This window comes from Canis lupus, chromosome 17 (genome assembly GCF_003254725.2).
Source record: "Canis lupus dingo isolate Sandy chromosome 17, ASM325472v2, whole genome shotgun sequence".
Classification (NCBI taxonomy): Eukaryota; Metazoa; Chordata; class Mammalia; order Carnivora; family Canidae; genus Canis; species Canis lupus.
In genome coordinates this window covers 59,257,921-59,277,867 of record NC_064259.1, presented here as the reverse complement: position 1 = coordinate 59,277,867, position 19,947 = coordinate 59,257,921, and the positions used below count along the sequence as shown (strand labels likewise).

General features: G+C 37.1%; 1 protein-coding gene across 4 annotated transcripts in view; it reads right to left on the bottom strand.

Annotated features, from left to right (window-relative positions):
* The window catches only part of VPS45 (vacuolar protein sorting 45 homolog), a 74,409-nt gene that overhangs the window by 44,257 nt on the left and 10,205 nt on the right, over positions 1–19,947 (bottom strand). For all 4 annotated transcript variants that reach the window (XM_049095873.1, XM_025453167.3, XM_025453165.3 and 1 more), the window contains exons 8-13: positions 16,925–17,059; positions 16,338–16,451; positions 15,767–15,934; positions 6,198–6,356; positions 5,877–5,984; positions 4,773–4,894 (exon numbers count right to left, since the gene is read on the bottom strand). In XM_049095873.1, the coding sequence (XP_048951830.1) occupies positions 4,773–4,894; positions 5,877–5,984; positions 6,198–6,356; positions 15,767–15,934; positions 16,338–16,451; positions 16,925–17,059 (806 nt within the window). The remainder of the gene's footprint in view (positions 1–4,772; positions 4,895–5,876; positions 5,985–6,197; positions 6,357–15,766; positions 15,935–16,337; positions 16,452–16,924; positions 17,060–19,947) is intronic.

Below are 19,947 nucleotides of genomic sequence, written 5' to 3'. Positions count from 1 at the left end.
TCTAGTATAGCCAAAAGTTGCTGGAGAAAACCACACAATTAGACCATAACCTCTATTTTAAAGATTTCATTCATTCATTCATTCATTCATTCATTCATTCAAGGGGGAAAGTGGGGGGCAGGGGCAGAGGGAGAGGGGCAAGAAGACTCCATGCTAAGTGCAGAGCCCACACAGGGCTCGATCTTAAGACTCCAGAATAGTGACCTGAGCCAAAGTCAAGAGTCAGACGTTTAACCAACTGAGCCACCAAGGCACCCCTCTATTTTAGTTTATTATTATTATTATTTAAAAGATTTTATTTATTTGAGAGAGAGAGGAAGTGAGAGAGATAGAGAGCACGAGCAGGGGGAGAAGGAGAGGGAGAAGCAGGCGCTCCACTGAGCAGGGAACCCAACGCAGGGCTCAATCCCAGGACCCTGGGATCATGACCTGAGGTGAAATCAGATGTTTAACTGACTTAGCCACCCAGGTGCCCCTCTATTTTAAATTAATGACTATAAAACTCTAATGGGCACTCAATTTGGCTAGAAGTCCTTTTTTTTTTTTTTTAAAGATTTTTATTTATTTATTCATAGAGACAGAGAGAGAGAGGCAGAGACACAGGCAGAGGGAGAAGCAGGCTCCATGCACAGAGCCCGACGTGGGACTCGATCCTGGGTCTCAGGATCACGCCCTGGGCTGCAGGCGGCGCCAAACCACTGCGCCACCGGGGCTGCCCTAGAAGTCCTAATTATATTTCCCTAGTAAATCTGATTCCTGGCCTGCAAGATGACAGTTTCACAATGTTTTCTCTTTTTACCCACTACCTCAGCTGATAACTTGACATCATATTTTACTGAGAAAATAGAAGCAATCAGACAAGATGGTCCCAAATTCTCACCATCAAAATTGTTAAAAAGAAAAAAGTACTTCTTAAAAAAAAAAAAAAAGTACTTCTGTTTCTATCTGGATCCCTAGACTTCACTTCTGCAGCTCTTCCTCTTTCTCTTCTGTATTTTTGACTTTTCTTTCTTTAGGGTAATTCTCATCAGATTACAGTCTCATCAGATATGCTCTAGAATCTCTTTCCCTTGAGCTCACACTCTATCCTAGCTACCATCCCATTTCTCTGACATCTTCATGCAAAATTTTTTTAAAAGTGTGATATACATTTGTTATCTCTATTTTATCTTACATCCTGTAACCCTGATTTGGTTTCCAATCTCACTGAAACTAGGGAATAGGTCACCAAAGACCTTCATGTTGCCCTATCTGATTCTGTACTGCTTTCACCTTTACCTCTCAGAAGACTAGATTCAGGTTACCACAGGCTTCTTGGTCTTTATGACACCATGCTCCCCTGGTTTTCCTTCTACCTTTCTGTCTCTTCCTCAGTCTCCATTTCTGGCTCCATGTCTTCTACTCAGTGCTCGGTCCAGGGCTCTTTTCTTTTCTTTTTTTTCTTTCAGTGATCTTATATATTTTATATCCCATAGCTTTAAATATCACCAAAATCTTGTTGACTCCCCATTTATTATCTAACATTTCTACTTGGTTATCTAATAGGCACCTGCAACTTTGCCCCCCCCAAACCCGAGAATTATTCTTGATTTCTCTCTTATGGTAAGAGGGTAAGAGTAGATACCCCCCTTTAATGGAGTAGATCCATTAAACAAGTCTATCGATTCTTTCTCTCTCAGGCCCCTTAACCAAACCTCTTTTATTCCTTACCTAGACTATTACAACTGCCTCCTAAGTAGTCTCCCTGCTATTTTTGCCCTCAAAAATCCATTCTCAAAAACAAAAACAAAAACAAAAAACCAACAAAAAAACCATTCTCCCCACAAGGTGATCCTATAAGTAATTCAGTTCATGTCACTTACATGCTAAATTCTTCAATGGTCTCCTATGACATTTAAAATTTAAAACCCCTCTTAACCAGGGCCTTTAAGACCCTAAGTAATCCAGTCCCTACTTATTTTTTCAATTTATTTCCTCCTTTCACTATGCCCCAACCACACTGGGCTTTTTTCTGTTCCATGAACTTGCAAAGTTCTCTCTTTCTTCAAGGGCTTTGCTCTGGTGTTCCTTTTGCTTGGGATGCATTTTAATTGTTATGTGATTCGCTCTGTCTTGTAATTTTTTTTTTAAGATTTTATTTATTTATTCATGAGAGAGAGAGAGAGAGAGAGAGAGAGAGACGTAGAGACACAGGCAGAGGGAGAAGCAGGCTCCATGCAGACAGCCTGACATGGGACTTGATCCCAGGTCTCCAGGATCACACCCTGAGCTGAAGGCAGCGCTAAACCCCTGAGCTACCCGGGCTGCCCTCTGTCTTGTAATTTAAAGCTCATCTTAAATAGCATTTCCTCAAGAGAGGTTCTCTTATTATTTTTTTTTTAACTGATACTATAACTTTTTCTTCTTTAAAAATTTTTTTCATTTAAATTCGATTAATTAACATATAATGTATCCAACTCCCCTCCAAAGATCCTTGGTTTGTTTCCTATGATTAAGAGTTTCTTAAGGTTTGTCTCCCTCCCTGATTTCGTCTTGTTTTATTTTTTCCTCAGTTCACTCCATTTAAAGCAACCCTCCTCACCTCTACAAAGTTATGTTGTAGGTTATTACCCTATTTATTTCCACAGTAGCACTTAATAAATTTTATTCTTTGTTTATTTGTTTACTGTCTTCAGCATGTCAGTTCCTTAAGGGCAGGTAACTTGTTTTTCTTGTTACTTCTATTTCCCCAGCCTTTATCATGTAAAAGAGCCATCTTTTCCTTTCAGAAGTTTATTACAGTTATAAATATACTATTTATATACTATTATAGTATACTAATATATACTATTCTTTCAAGACTCTTAGGTTAAGATTAGCTGAAATGATAGAAGAATTCTACCAATAGTAACAATTCGCATATCAATCTATCCAACAGCGTTCCATTACATATATTAAGCTTTTTATAATATGTGGTCCCAGTAAAAAACACATAAGAATTTATAACAAAGTAGACTTTGTGTATATTTAAAAGTTCAGGTTGATCTAAGTAAGTTGTTCTGGATGAGTTAAAACTAACAGACTACTGGATTAAAATGACAATTAATTGCTTCCTTTGGTTAATACCCCAAAAGCAAGCCTTTACAACAGTTTTTGACATACTGAAGACATTCAATAAAAAAATATTTGTTATAAAAAAGGATAGAGCAATTGAATTATTAACTATATTTGTACTTAGGTAATAATGACAAATGCTAACAGATTGCTGACAACTGATAAATGTGCATTTTGCTGGAAGAGCATCATTTTGAGCTTTCGTTGGAAATGAATCACCCAAATTAGAAAGGTTTGCTGTTACGAACCAACCATAAATAATATACTCTTCTGGTGGTCTCTGGTGTCCCTTTAGCAATAAGTAGCTAACTCCTTGTTCAATAATTCTTAATTGAAATTCATAAAAAAGTAATATTTTTATTTTTATCATACTAATTAGAAGGTCATTTAATAGAGTTACACTGGTTTTCAAAAAGCCTCTAAGGTGAATAGCTTTAGGCTGGTTTGCACAGTTTCCACTAAGCTGACATTTCTGAATCTTGATTCCAAGGTCCTTAAACATTTTATCTAAATGAATGTACTGTCTGAAATTAACCCCAGATATTCTGCCTCTCAACCTTGGATTTTTTTTTTAAGATTTTATTTATTTATTCATGAGAGACACGGAAAGAGGCAGAGACGGAGGCAGAGGGAAGCAGGCTTCCTGCAGGGAGCCCAAAGTGATCCCAGGACTCCAGGATCATGCCCTAGGCTGAAAGCAAACTCTCAACCGCTGAGCCACCCAGGCATCCCACAACTTTGGATTTTTTAAAAAGATCTTTTTTTTCTGTTGTTACCAAATTAGAGTTTTTTGTGTTTTTTTTTTTAGGAACAATATAGAAAAAAATACATTTTATCATGTAAAAGAGCCATCTTTTCCTTTCAGAAGCTTATTACAGTTATAAATATACTATTTATATATTATTATAGTATACTAATATATACTCTTCTTCCAAGACTCTTAGGTTAAGATGAGCTGAAATGATAGAAGAATTCTACCAATAGTAACAATTCGCATATCAATCTATCCAACAGCGTTCCATTACATACATTAAGCTCTTTATAATATGTGGTCCCAGTAAAAAATACAAAATAATTTATAACAAAGTAGACTTTGTGTATATTTAAAAGTTCAGGTTGGTTTAAGTAAGTTGTTTTGGATGAGTTTTGTTTTTATTAAAACTAACAGACTACTGGATTAAAATGACAAATTAATTGCTTCCTTTGGTTAATACCCCAAAAGCGAGCCATTCTTAGCTCCTGTATAACAAATGGCCTTTGTTAATTAGGTCTCAGTTTGTATGCTGGCCACATTTGGCAAAGTCCAGTCCTCACCAAAAATAGTAACAACCTGTTCTGGATGGCAATCAAGCAGCAAATCTATTTTTGGCTTTAATGTTTGAAACTCCAAATGTTAAATGCCATGGAACCGAACCTTAAATGGCATAAGTAAACTCATCTGAAACTAAAGGACAGAATACAAGTATTTGGGATACTCCAAAATACCTGTTTCTTTATTCCAAAAGAAATAATCTTTCAGGCTTGGCAGATGAATTTAATCCTGACACATGTAAAACCAAAAGAATCTCAGAACTAAAATAACAGAGCAATATAATCTTAGTTGTAGTCTCTTACAACACTCTACATTTCCATTTTCTTAGTGTTTCTGGTTTTTATTATTAATATCTTGGTTATCTTACCTGTCTCTGAGTGTGCTGGGGCCTAGATAAGGATACAAATTTTCCTTAAGCTTTCCTTTGATGAGATGGTCCAGGGTCTCATGTAGGAAAGGTTGATGTTGAGTATACACATTTTCTACTCCCTAAGGGGAAGATGATTCTTATATCATTTTTGGGAAATTTGCAATATAACAGTTAATGATACTCATCAGAAAAGGACATGCACTCAACAGGGATTTCACGGGATAGATTCCAATAGGGATTTTATGGTTAAATAATTTAAAAATTTCTTTTCATCAAGAGAAATGTTCCAATCTCATAAAAATGCTTTGTAATTTAAGCCTAGCTATTATAAAAGAATTTCGAAAATGGAATTGCTTAAATCCTTTATCATCTCTTTTTGTGAAAATGTGATATGATAGGCAGAGCAAATAAAAGGAAAAGACCATGTAGAAAAGGAGTCTAGAAACACTCAGGAAAATGGAAATATTTCAGGAAACATAAGAAAGGCTTGCAGATTAAAATTATTATTATTTTTACTATTTTAAGAAAATATTTTTATTATTTTTTATTTTTTTATTTTTATTTTTTAAGATTTTATTTATTTATTCATGAGAGACACACAGAGAGGCAGAGACACAGGCAGAGGGAGAAGCAGGCTCCATGCAGGGAGCCCGACATGGGACTTGACCCTGGGTCTCCAGGATCACGCCCTGGGCCCAAGGCAGGAGCTCAACCACTGAGCCACCCAGGGATCCCAAGAAAATATTTTTAAAAGATTTAGAGTGGTTTGCTTCATCTTTAATTTCCTTCAAAGAAAAACTACCAAACAAATCTTAAAAATGATAAACAAGTGGAGTAATACAGTTATGACTAACAGAATTGTCGTCATTTTACTCTTGGGTATTTCCTGGAAATATTTCATTATTCCCTGTTCAGCTGCTTGGTCCAATGCTGATGCTGCTCCAATACAGAAAGCGTTTGAAGAAAAAGCTATCAGGAGGATGTCTGCTTTAATTTCATTTAATTGACATAGTACTAAATCAGCAGCAATCTTAAAGTTACTTTGAAGATCATTTTTATTCACTGTTTCTCATTTAAGAAAGCAGAAGGGACATGCCATACCTTCAATCCTTTGAGGAACTGTTTGGTAATAGCCACAGCATCTTTGGGGCTGAAGAGGTCACTTCCTCTGACCCGTTTACCACCATATTCAACTACTGCAGACACGAGCTAAAAGGAAAAAAGAGAAACCACCTTTTACTGCTTAGGGATCAGGAAATTAATTTCATAAGAAAATACCCTTATTAAGGAAATTAAGACATGAGAGGACAGAATTCTACATTTCTGTAAGTAAAAACAGTATGACTTCTCATTTGTCAGAACTAAGAATATAATAATAAAGTTGCTACCTGTTTGGTGGGATTAATATACAAATTTGGTTACCTTTCGATACTTCTCAGAAACACCTTTGTTCCTGAGGTCCATCATTAGTCCTGGTAGGCTGTTGCTGCTGTGTCGCTCATAATGTAGAGCATAAAGCATCACCAGGCGGGCAGCATCAAACTCTGTCACTTTGGGGTTCTGCAGGAGCCTCTTTACATTCTGAAAAAAGAAAGAGCTGATATTTCTCTCCCCTTCACCTGCGTGATATATAATATCTTAGGTCTAATAATTATTGAATGGCAGTGATATATCTGAGTTCATGAATAAGATTACAACTATGGCAATGTACGGGTCCTAGGTTTAGCAATTGTTTCAGCTACAGAAAATTAAATGCCTTTACCTAAGACAAGAATTAAATAAGGAAAAAAATTCCCACTGCAATTGCTTTAGGACAAAAATGAATTTAACTCCTTTCTTTCCTTTGATGAGATGGTCTGTGTTCTCATATGGAAAAGACTGCAATTTCCTTGCTAAAACAAGGAACACAGATTATTTCCACTATTTCAATCAATACAGCACACAACTGATCTGTTGACTTGTAAAACTATTGCTTAGTGTTAGTGACTGCCAGAGATATGGAGACAAGTTGGTAGAATTTTATGTAGGAGGACTAGGCTTAATCTCCAAGAAGCATCAGATGTAACAATATGTCTCAACATGGCTTTCAGAGATATGAGTATGTAAAGCATGTAATCTCTAAATTGAACAGTTAATGATCTTAAGAGGACAGGTACTGACAGCAAAGGCTGCTACACAAAATCATTTAGGTTCTGTCAATTCTCACATTAAGGGACTTCCCTAGAGTATGTATTTATATTTATTATGCAGCAGAACAAATTAATTCAAGCCGAGAGATACTTTGTGATCCCCCTCTAAACATAAAGCACCATGCCAGGCACTGGAGGGGATGCAGAGGTGAATTAGACACAGTTTATGTCCTCAGTGAGTTCACAGACAAGGAGGTGAGGAGAATGAAACAATTACAGCCTATTCTGCTACAAAGCACATTTCTTGAATGCATTTTAACTCCACGAGATCATTGAATATGGGAATGGTGTTAGTTTAACATGGAAAGTATATTGATTTATATGTAGTTTTTCCAGCATGTTAGTATTAAGAAGGAAATAGGGATAAGCTTCCTCTTGAAAGAGGAAGCTTTAACACTATGTTAGGAAAAAAGTATGTAAATCCTATACCAGTGTTTTCTGCAAGAAGAAGCTGGTTTTGGGTTGTCTGGGTAGCTCAGTGATTGAGCATCTGCCTTTGGCTCAGGTGATGATCCCAGGATCCCGGGATCCCAGGATTGAGTCCCACGTCAGGCCACCTACAGGAGCCTGCTTCTCCCTCTGCCTATGTCTTTGTCTCTCTCTGTGTCTCTCATGAATAAATAAACAAATCTTAAAAAAAAAAAAAAAAAAGTAGTAGCTGGCTTTATACCTTTAAGGACTGCTGTATTTTCCACAGTATTAAGCTATCTGGGGAAAGGGCAAGTACAAATGAAAAGGATGCAAAGATATTTCTCTGAGTTAAAAAGCAAAAAAAAAAAAGGGATCCCTGGGTGGCGCAGCGGTTTGGCGCCTGCCTTTGGCCCAGGGCGCGATCCTGGAGACCCGGGATCGAATCCCACATCGGGCTCTCGGTGCATGGAGCCTGCTTCTCCCTCTGCCTGTGTCTCTGCCTCTCTCTCTCTCTCTCTGTGTGACTATCATAAATAAATAAAAATTAAAAAAAAATTTAAAAAAAAAAAAAAAAGCAAAAAAAATGACAGCCAAAAAACAGACGGATATCCCCATATTATATTTTTAATTTTGGTGAAACTAGTTTGTATGAGAAGCAAAAGTTTCTGTGACCTTACATCCTGAAGAATAACCAGGAATAAGGAAGGCTACAATGGATGAACTGAGTATATTTCTGGGTGCAAATGCCTATGGAGATTTAACTGTGCTAATATTTTTATTAGGCTTATCATTATTTTTATGAGGGCACTGAGTACAAAGTTATATAGATTTTTTTTAGCTAGGTAGATTTTAAGTGACCTGCTTATAACCCTATTTTCCCATAACACTTTTATTTTTTGTACATGATTTTGCAGAATAGGAGATTTTTCAGAAAAACATATGTGGTATTATAACAAACATATGTTTGCAAAAAACAAAACAAGAAACAAAAACTGAGAAACAGTGCGATGCGGGAAAGGGGAGAGAGTGAAGAAAAGTACACTTGGTTGCTGAGGAATCCAGAAGGATTTCATAAAGATGGTGACATTTGCAAAAGGCCCTAAAGAATCAGTAAGTGTTGGAATTACCCTGGGAGACTCTCTTAACAGGAACATGGCAGGGATCCCTGGGTGGCTCAGTGGTTTAGTGCCTGCCTTCAGCCCAGGGTGTGATCCTGGAGTCCCGGGATCGAGGTCCACATTGGGCTCCCTGCATGGAGCCTGCTTCTCTCTCTGCCTGTGTCTCTGCCTCTCTCTCTCTGTGTGTCTCTCATGAATAAATAAATAAATCTTAAAAACAAAACAAAAAAACCCAGGAACATGGCAATCAGAGAAAGAAATGGGTTCAGTTGAAAGACTGACAAGAGCCTTGGAAGGCACTAGATTCTGGGGACATAATAACATCCAAATGAAGCTTTCCAACTTACAAGATGCTTTCCTGTACCTTATCTTTTTCATGCTTCACAACAACCAGGTCTAATGTTTAAGAACTCTTCTGTTCACACCAAAGAGCACTATGATGACATGGGGAACCTCCCAGGTGGCTCTCAAGTAGGAAGGTCTCTGGGGAAGATTTCTATTGTTGCTCTTCTAAGTGAATATTTCACTAGCATCATCTTTAAGGAATCAAAAGGGAAGAAATTTCTCTTCTATAGATTTAAACCTTGTAGTCATAAGAATTTCCTTACTTTTTTTTCTTTTGTGGTACCCTTTCCAGAGCAATCACAGAATACAGACTATTTAGAATATCTGTTCAAATTCGCCACTAGTTTCTAGGATAATATGAAGAAATTTCAGAGTACAAATTATTACCAAGTAAGAATACCCTATTTCCTATGTCTCTCAATCAACTTAGCCTAAGTTTAAAACATCCATCTGGGATCTCTTTTTATGGGCATGATGTTTCAATTTCTGCCCTTGGGGTCACTCTCTTTTTACCTTAAATCTACTAAATTTCTATATTTTTTAGCAAATCTGAGATTCTCAATTAACTATAAAAACCACAGAACTGGTAGAGGGGGGCAGCCCCGGTGGCGCAGCAGTTTAGTGCCGCTTGCAGCCCAGAGCGTGATCCTGGAGACCCTGGATCGAGTCCCATGTCGGGCTCTCTGTATGATGCCTGCTTCTTCCTCTGCCTGTGTCTCTGCCTCTCTCTCTGTCTCTATGAATAAATAAATAAAATCTTAAAAAAAAAAAAAAAGAACTGGTATAGGGACAAAGGCTGCTGCAATAAGCCTGTACCCTCCTCCTTTGTATTTCCTCCTTTGTTGGTTACTTTTACTTGCATCTTGACTCTTGGCTCTTTCCCATTAAAGAATCCACTTCTCTTCCTTGAGATTTGGTGCTTGTTATTTAGAGTCCCTGGTCTGACTCTTAGCTCTCCCTTGAGGACGTGGCCCAGATGTGAACCAAGATTACTTTGAGTAGATTATTTCGCTTACTTTTGAGCCCTTAGAACCCAACCCATGACTCAGGTCAGTGTTCCAGCGAGGCTTATCTATTTCTTCATGGAAGGAAACACGTAGGTAACAAGGTAAGTTCTTTCTTCTCTTTCACTTTATGTAAGTTCTTGAAGAAGAAGGGCATTTTTGTCTGCCTAGATCCCATATTATCCTCTGACTTGATTTTGAACATTTCACTAATGGCTACTTGACTCATCAACTTGATTGATAGTGGCATACATTACATTGAAATTCCAGGGTACTAACCAGGGAAGAGGAGAAAACAATCTGAGGGACTTCTAATTACACAGCAGGTATCTGCTACGTGGAGGTACTTATATGTTGGAAATATGAGTGAATTACATAATGAACTTCTGACTTCTCTTTTCTTAATAAATTTTCCATAAACCTTGAGACTTTCAAAAGAGAAAAGTATACTTCACATAATAACAATGGCTGAGTAGAGTGAAAGAAAACTATTGTCCTCTTAAGAAGATAGGATTCAAACACAGAATTCAATGAATTCTAACATTCATATAGCCCTAATCAAAGAATAGGAAAAGGAAAGCAAACACACTATCTCTGAAGGTCAAGTTTTAAAAAGAAGCTAATGGTCACTCAAAAAACATCAGTTAAAAAACAGTTTTTTTTCTGATATTTAAGATCTTTTCATTGTTTTGGGCTACTTTTCTATTTTCTTCTACCAAAACTATGATGAAGCAGCACAACAAGAACACATTTTTATAAAGACATAGTTACACCACTGTATAAATTACAGATGAAGTCAGCAACCAAAAATAGTCTTTATTTTTTGTTTTAATTTAACCTAAAGAACAAGAACTCTACCTTGGTATGTACTATCACATTAATGTAGTAAAATCATCAATGAATAGCATGATAATAAGCCAGCAGATTAGAACAGCAGGCTGAAATTGGCAGAAGCCTTCAACATGCTGATATGATAAAAAAAAAAAAAATGAGTCTAATCTAACAGTTTGAAATAAAAGTGTTGTGGAACAATTAAGAGGTTAGCTAGGAAAAATGATAGAAAGTAGGTAGGACCAAATTCCATTGACTGGTAAATATATCTGTCATATTCTTTTCCTTAATGACTAGTCAAAAGAAGAAAATTAAAATACTTAGCTTTGCTGTAGGTCTTCTGCTGGTCAACACTGTCTGAAACACTGGCTAAATGTTGGGTTAGAGAGAAAATGATCATTTTTATTCTTAGTTGGTGAAAGTAAAATTGTCACCTCGATGTGTCTCAAACAATTTTCCTATAATTTTAATGAGAAGCAGAAAACCCTTCTCAAATCAGGGAGAAAGAGATCTGAGGTGATGAGTAGATGAGAAAACAATGTCCTGGTTGCCATAAAGAAAATAGAATATATTAACAAATAATAGTACAGATAATGGTGAAAGTTCTACTTATTGAATGTTGTTAAGTACCAGGTACCATATTAAGTGCTTTACATGTACTAGCTCACTGGACCCTCACAAAAATCTTTAAGTACTATGATTTTTCTCCATTTTACAGACAAAAAGACTAAGACTTAGAGTGGTTATAATTTTCAAAGCCAAGCCATCAAATTCCCAAACTCTCAGCCACTACTCTATACTGCTTCAAACAGAACTTTCTCTTCATTTTTCTAACAAGTATTTATTGAGTCTTTACTATATACCATTAATAGGACGATTTGAGGTCTTTTACCCAAGGTCAGGAAAGAAGTATATAAAAATAGAGTAATTCTTCCTTCCAAACAAAAAGCTATAATATGACACATGGGGGGGAAAAACTGCTTACTTTCTGAAGATATTTCTCTTCATGGCATAAAAAAACAAAAACAACAATAAAAAAAATTCCTCACTAATCAAATGAGTCTTTTCCAAGGCTATGGATAGGTTTTAATGACAGTACACTGCAGTTTGGTTCTTATGAAAATTCTTCTAAATCAAATTTTTGTTAGTCTGTACAGTAACTGGTTAGAAGTGGCAGCAATTTATAGGTTAATTTTTAGCAATATAATTTTTTTCCCTTCACCATGATACAGTTACTATTCAATAAAGCAAATCCCATCCCTACTAAAAACCTCAATTCATTGCTTCATGACATATTATCATCTAAGGTCAGGCCAAGGAATGCTATAACCAATCTAGGGGTCAGGCCCCTGGCACATACTCACTACCAGACAAAAGCTCCATTTATAGACTATTTAAATCGTATTGCCAAAGAAATCCTTTATGGTGGGGGAGTCCAAATCAATTGCTCACTGTAAAACCCTAATTAACATGGGCAAGAAAACCTTCAAAGGATAACTTTTAAAAATACCACGAATGGATCATATTTTGGATCATAATGGAATTCATATTTTAAAGTATCTATTTTTTTTCTTTTAAAGTGAATAAGAAATAAGGTTTCTTTTTTTTTTTTCTTTTTTATTCATAGAGACACACACACACACAGAGGCAGACACACAGGCAGAGAGAGAAGCAGGCACCATGCATAGCCTGACGTGGGACTCGATCCAGGGTCTCCAGGATCACGCCCTGGGCTGCAGGCGGCGCTAAACCACTGCGCCACCAGGGCTGCCCAGAAATAAGGTTTCAGGCAAGGAATTATAGCAACCTTGTCTGCTTTCCATACATAGAGAGATACAAATAAAGATACTGGAACTGGCTAGTGGTTAAGTTTGGTTCTATTGTTTCAAAGGGAAAAATAAAATGATAAACAGAAGGAAATTTACATTTAATTATAGAATAAAATTTTGTTTTTATTTAACAAGAGAAGAAAATCAATTTTCTTGGGAAAGATAAAAAGTTTTCACAAGAATACTTCTATGGGCCCACAAAACAACTGCAAACTGTGATTAATAGTACTGTTTCAAGTAGGTTGGTCACTAAATAGATTGTGATACATCTTTACAAAGGAATGCTATTTAATGACTGAAAAGAGTGAGTGTTTAGGTTCTGATCTGGAACAGTCTCTGAGATAAATGGTTAAATAACAAGGCAAAATGCAGAACTATGTGTATAGTATGGTATCGTCTGAATTAAAAAAAAAAGAATGAGAGGGGAGGGAGTGAAAGGGAGAGATACACATATCACACAGACTTGTGCAGATACAGGATAACTAAGGATGCATGTGAGACTAGTAACAGACTCATTTTTTACTACATATCTCTTTCACCAAGTACTTATATTATCTATTTAAGAATTATAATTCAAGGGTGCCTGGGTGGCTCAGTCGTCTAAGTGTCTGCCTTTGGTTCAGGTCATCATCCCAGGACATCAAGTCCTGCATCGGGCTCTCTGCTCAGCTAGGAGTCTGCTTCTCTCTCTCCCTCTGCCCTTCCCCACTGCTTATGCTCCCTTCCTCTCTCTCTCTCTCTCTCTCTCTCCCATAAATAAATAAAAAATGTCTTAAAAAAACGAATAAGAGGAACGCCTGGGTGGCTCAGTGGTTGAGTGTCTGCCTTTGGCTCAAGGTGTGATCCCAGGGTCCTGGGATCGAGTCCCACATCGGGCTCCCTGCTCAGTGGGGAACCTGCTTCTCCCTCTGCCTGTGTCTCTGCCCCTCTCTCTGTGTCTCTCATGAATAAGTAAATAAATCTTTAAAAAAAAAAAACGAATTAGAATTCAATACAATTGAAAAAAATAATAAAATCAGCCTAAAAGTTCTTTGAAAGGATTAAAGAATATAGGGATAAAATTCAGTGATGACTGAAGCCCTTTTCATAAATATAAAGCAAACAGCATCTTAAGAAACATTCAAAAGTAGCAACTCTAAATCCCAGTAAGGACCTTGCTATAACTAGAGCAATCACAGGTCGGTGGATTTCCTTGTTTTAGTTGTACCATATATTTAAAGCATTATGCTTAGAAGAAGGGAACCAATATTTACCAAGCACCTATCATATAAGAAACATTTTACATATCTCACTGAATCCTAGTAACAATCTAAAGTATGAAATCTTTATCTGTGAGGCTTGGGCAAAGTAAGTAATTCTTTCCCCCCAAAATTCTGATATGTAGAGACAGAATAAAGGTCAGGACAGTCTGGCTCCAAAGCCTGTATTGTTTCCATTATACCATTTTGGCTTTATTTTGTAAAGTCAAGTTCAATTGCAGGAGGGAAAGAAAGAGATTGGGTTGTAGAATATAGGGTCCTATTATAAGGACATGCATTTCTTATGGTGAGTGCCTGAGAAATGTAGACCTCTCAAAGGACTCTCATTCTCAAGTGACTTCTTGCCAGTGATACCACATTGCCATTTCTAAGGAAGCTTGGAATTATCAGATTTGTTCTGTCTTGTTATCTTTATATCCAATCTGTCGCTAAATTGTTTTTTTCCCTTTGAACTCTCAGATTTGCCTTTACTGAGCATTTTTAGTACTATCACTGTGAGTCTACTGGCCTAACTTCAGTTTTTTCACCTCTAAAGCATCCTTACTAGATTAAATTGCCTAAAATACTGCTTTCATTATATGGATTTTCTACATATGGCCCTACAACGGATCTCTTTGCTTATCTCAGCAAGTGCAAATTCCTCTCCCAAGTTTCTTCATAAACTGGTTCCTGTTTACAAATTCAATTTTATCTCCTATTTCTCTTCCACACCCACTCTCCAACAGGTCGCACTGTTTATTATTTTCTGCATATTTCTACCTCTTTGCTTTTGCTGTTATCCCTGACTGAAATCCTCCTCCAGATTCTATTCATTCTTGGTGGTCCATCTTAATATAGCCTTCTCTAAGGAACTGTCCTTAATAGCCTCAAATCTTATTTTGAGGTTATTTTGACTTAATTAAATATTACCTTGAAATACCACCTATGTATTTCTTGTGCTTTAGTTTTGTCGCTTTGACAATGCTGTACATTTCTTGAGGCCAAGGTCTGATTATGTCTCTTCTCTTCTAAAATGCTCTGGTTGCTCTCAACATTTTAAGATTAAAGCCCAATCTCCTTTTGATGGTCATAATCAGGCCCCAGGCTGTCTTTCTGGCTTATCTTAGACCATTCATCTTGTACCCTGCACTAACTAGCTACACTGAATTATTCTCTGTTCCTTTCATTCTCTGCCCCCACCCCCCCATCTCCCATCTCTGTGTCTGCATTCTCTCTGCCAAGAATTTCCCCTCTCCTCCCTGGTTGGTGCACTCTACTCTGTTTAGTGCATTCCTCCCTGTTTGTCCAGACCTAAGTCTTATGTCTTCTTCTTTAAGAAGCTTCATCCTTAGGGGAAATAGCTGTCCTTCCTCTGTATTCCATATTCCTTTGTAAATATATCTAGTATATTAGCACTTGTAGCATGATAATTCCTGGTTTAAATTTCTTTCTTCCTTACTATAGTGTGAGCTCTTTGAGGAAAAGGAAAAGAGGTCTTCTTCTTTGTACCTCTGGATCCTTATAGCACAATGTACACGTGGAAAGCATTTACATGTTCATGGAATAAACAGCAGGTGTTCAATAATAAAAAACTTAAGATAATGCATTTTAATATATATTGTATCTTTAAAATCATCCTTACAACGTGAGATAAATGTCATTATATCTATTTTACAGATAAGGAAACTGGCTCAGAAATTAAGCCAACAGCTCCAGGTCACTAAGCCAGTAAGTGACAAATGGTTAAATCCAGATCTTCTGATTTTAGTTTAGTATTCTTTCTAGCAGACTAGGATGCCCTCCTCAATAGTCAACTGCCTGAACCTTTTGCTACTGCACATTATTCTTCTCCTGTGGTTCTTGTATCTATCTTAAATAAAATTAATCTGTGTTCTTGTCTCAACTCCTTGTTAGATTATAAATTCCATGTTGGTGAAGAAGAATTACTTGCCTTTGTATCTCTTGCTCTGCCTGGTACAGTGCCTTACACATAGTAGGTGCTCATCAAATTGGACTGAATAGATACCTGGAGAGCACTAGAATGGTCATTTTGACAGGCCAGTTCTTGCTCAACTTCTGAAACCTCCAGCAGATTCCGCTCACTGACCAACCGAGACAGCTCTCCAACCACTGTCACATGCTTTGATACAGTCCCAGACATCTTCTTAAACTGTGGATAATTCTCAACAAAGGCCTGCCATGGGAAAAACACCAATTGGGGGTTCTGTTATTTCTTGACTGAGGACAGACATGTATGAAGGGAAAAAACAAGCAAGAATTGTTCTGCCCAGACTAAGGCATCTACAACTTTCAATCCCATGGCATTTTGCTTATGTTTAAAAGGAGAAGAACTGGTATATGTCAGTAGACTGACTCTTTAAATACTCCAAATGTGACTGAAGAATGGAAAGAAGCACATGGCTTGTTATGAAGTTTTCACTATATTGTTTCCTAAAGAGAAATAGTATAGAAAATTATCTCAAACCAAACAAAATGAATCAAGGCAGAAATGAGACTGAGAATATTCCAGAAATGTTGCTTACATGAAGAGTTCCAAAGTCTTGCATGTTAGTCATCCATGAACATGTTCAATTTACCTTCATGTCTGCTATTGATTCTAGTTTTTGCTGTTCTTTTGGTTTCTTCTTCTGAAAGTCTTCCATGAGATTCTTTATATTGCTACCAATCTCAGCAAAGTTCAGGTACATATTCTGTGAAAAAGGAAGGTGGAAACACAATTCTATCGATGAGTCTGACTTTCAGACCATTTAAAAGAAGTGAAATAGAATTCTGAAGGCAGAATTGAAGGGCAAGAAAATTCCATTATAATGACCAAATCTGGACATTGGCCAGGACTCTGGTGATGAATACCATTACTATTCTCACAAATGGTTACAGAAGGGAAGGAAGTAAATACATTGGGTTCTAATTCTAAAAGTACAAAGCTAAAAATGTGATTTTGATGAAAAAACCCCCAAACTGTTAAAGTGTCAGAATCCAAGTCTTCCGCCCTCTCTTGAGATGCAGTTTATCTACAGGATGCCTCTATTACGCTTCCACATGAAATCCCATACCTGTTCTCATTCAAACAAGACAATACTGGCCTTCTTACATTAAAAAAACAAAAACAAAAACAAAAACAAAAAACCTGAAAACAATTAAAAAAAAAACTTTAATCACTTACGTTAGCATAGAATTCATCATTTTCAGCAGACAGGACCACTTCTCTTAAGTCTTTACTGATCCCTGGCACCCTGGAAAGATCAATCCGATTGTTGTTTATGCCCAGTAGTTCGTGAACCATGGCCTGGTATGTCCACTAAATAAAGAATTATGACAAAAAAATTGGTAACTGACAAAGCATGGAAATAGTAAATCTTCAGGAAAACAAAAACTGGTAATATTTTTAGCAACTAGTCTTCTTTACATAGAGGTTCTTTATTTAATTCAAGTTTTATTAATATTTTGTGTTCTACTAAGCACTGATTCATGGTAATTGGTTAAACTAAAAGTCAAAATACTTTTAGATTTTACACTTTCAGAAGAAGAGCAGCAAGATTAATATTCCTGATAGAAAGAAAACAAATTAGATCTATCATTAGCTCCAGTTTTTGCCTGTGAATTAAGAGTATATTTTTGGCTTCACAGATAGGGCTATATTGGTACTGCAGTTACAAGCTGTACCATTTCCTGTACACTTCTGTGGTTTTCTGCAGCATGAGAAGTGTGTTCTTGCAGATCTGAGTGGTGCTATATTTATCCTGGGAACACTAATACTATCAGAAACAACCTTGTGAGTTGATCAAAACACACATATTCAGAAGCTTTGCCTGCGAATCCGTTTTATTTCATATATTTACTTAATAGAATTATGAAAAAAAGGATTGGTTCCCATTCTTATAAAATATGAACTTATTTGGTGAAAATGGAATAGAGAAACCCCAAATTCTGCCTTCTCACTACTTATTGGAGAATGGGTTACTTTTAGTTATAGGTCCATTAGACAAAACTAAGTATTTTCCAGCAAATTACCTTCTAAATCTAGAATGTAAATGATAGAAATATTTTATATGTTTTCACTTCATTTTAAGTAATCTAGATTTACTAAGAAAGAACTTAAGGTTACAAAAGAAGGTGCTTCATTTCTTAAAATACTTGCCAAATGAATCCTTAAAGCAAGTTTCAGGGGTGCCTGGGTGGGTAGCTCATTCAGTTAAGTGTTCAACTCTTGGTTTTGGCTCAGGTCATGATTTCATGGGTTGTGAGATTGAGCCCCAAATTGGGCCGTGCACAGCAAGGAGTCTGCTTGAGATTCTCTGTCTCTGCCCCTCCCCCTGCTAGCATGTGTACATACCCTCTCTCTCAAAATCTTTTTTTTTTAAAGATTTTAGATTTTTTGTTTAATTTTTATTTATTTATGATAGTCACACAGAGAGAGAGAGAGAGGCAGAGACACAGGCAGAGGGAGAAGCAGGCTCCATGCACCTGGAGCCCGACGTGGGACTCGATCCCGGGTCTCCAGGATGGCGCCCTGGGTCAAAGGCAGGCGCCAAACCACTGCGCCACCCAGGTATCCCTCAAATAAAATCTTAAAAAAAAAGCAAGTTTCATGGGGGCACATAAAATAAGTACAACAAAATAGTTATGCTCCCATAGACAGGATCCTGTGCATGCTTCTAGCATTAGCACTTACTCTATAATTAAAATGATCAGTTTACTTCTATCCCCACTGGATCATGAGCTCTTTGTGAGCAGACATTGCATCTTTTAACCTTTTACCTCTAATACTTTAAAGTAGGCTCAACATTCAGTATGTGGCCCAACACAGGGCTTGAACTCACAACCCTGAAATCACGACCTGAGCTGAGATCATGAGTCAGATGCTGAACTGACTGAGCCACTCAGGCACCACATTACCTCCAATACTTAATATAATACCTGGAACATAATAGGTCTTCAGTGAAACAGTTGAATGGTTGTTTTTCTTTGGGAAACAGAACTACAAGCAATCATTTTCCTTTTTTATATTCTCAAAACTTCTTAAGTGAACATGTATTAGTTTGTATTTTAGGAATAGAAGGCTATCCTATCATAGAAAAGTTGCACTCCACTGCTACAGATTTCTCCTATCATTAACGTGATTTTAAGCTAGGAAGAGACTGAAATATAGGTTATGCCTTTCCCCATGAATTCAAAGGCACTATTAATAAAGCCTCTACTTTGTATAAGGTACTATTTTTATACTTGCAGAAGAACACATGTAAGACACAGTCTACCTTGAAGGAATGTGTGAAAATAATCAAAGGTCCAACATGGCAAGTGCTGCACAAGACATAAGAGAGACACAAAGTTCTGGAGTAATTTTATGAAAAAAAAAAAAAAAAAGAACTGACCAAAACAATGAAAGGTTTCAAGGAGATGTTTTGAGTGGTTTTAAAGGAGAATGTTGATAGGTGAAGAGAGAAGGTATTCCAAATAATCCAGCATTTAGACAGAGGTTGCAACATGAAAAAAATGATGGCTGGAAACCATGTGGCATATCTGCACAGTAGTGAGCTGTAGGTTGGGCCATGCTGTGAAGGCTCTTGGATGCCAAGTTCAGGGATCTGTATTTAAGCCAGTAGGCAAATGGGAACCAAATGAAGATTTTTTTTTAAAGATTTTTTATTTATTTATTCATGACAGAGAGAGAGAGAGAGAGAGAGAGGCAGAGACACAGGCAGAGGGAGAAGGGGAGAAGCAGGCTCCATGCAGGGAGCCCAACGTGGGACTCGATCCGGGGTCTCCAGGATCACACCCCGGGCTGAAGGTGGCACTAAACCACTGAGCCACCAGGGCTGCCCCAAATGAAGATTTTTAAGCCAAGAGTAGTAAGATCAGGACTGTGGTTCAGGAAAAGTGATTTGACAACACTGTGTGTATGAAATATATTAGAATTGAAAGAAATTAAAAGTGGGGAATCAGGGCTTGTTTCAGCCATTTTGGAGCTGTGGAGGCCTGCTGGGAACAGGACTGCTAAAATGATAAATATGCCTGGAAGGCTGTGGTTCAAGGCCATCTTTCCTGGCTATAAGCAGGATCTCCAGAACCAGAGGGAGCACACAGCTTTTAAAATTGAAGGTGTTTATGCTCAAGATGAAACTAAGTTCTCTCTAGGCAAGAGATGTGCTTATGTGTACAAAGCAAGTAACACAGTGACTCCTGGTG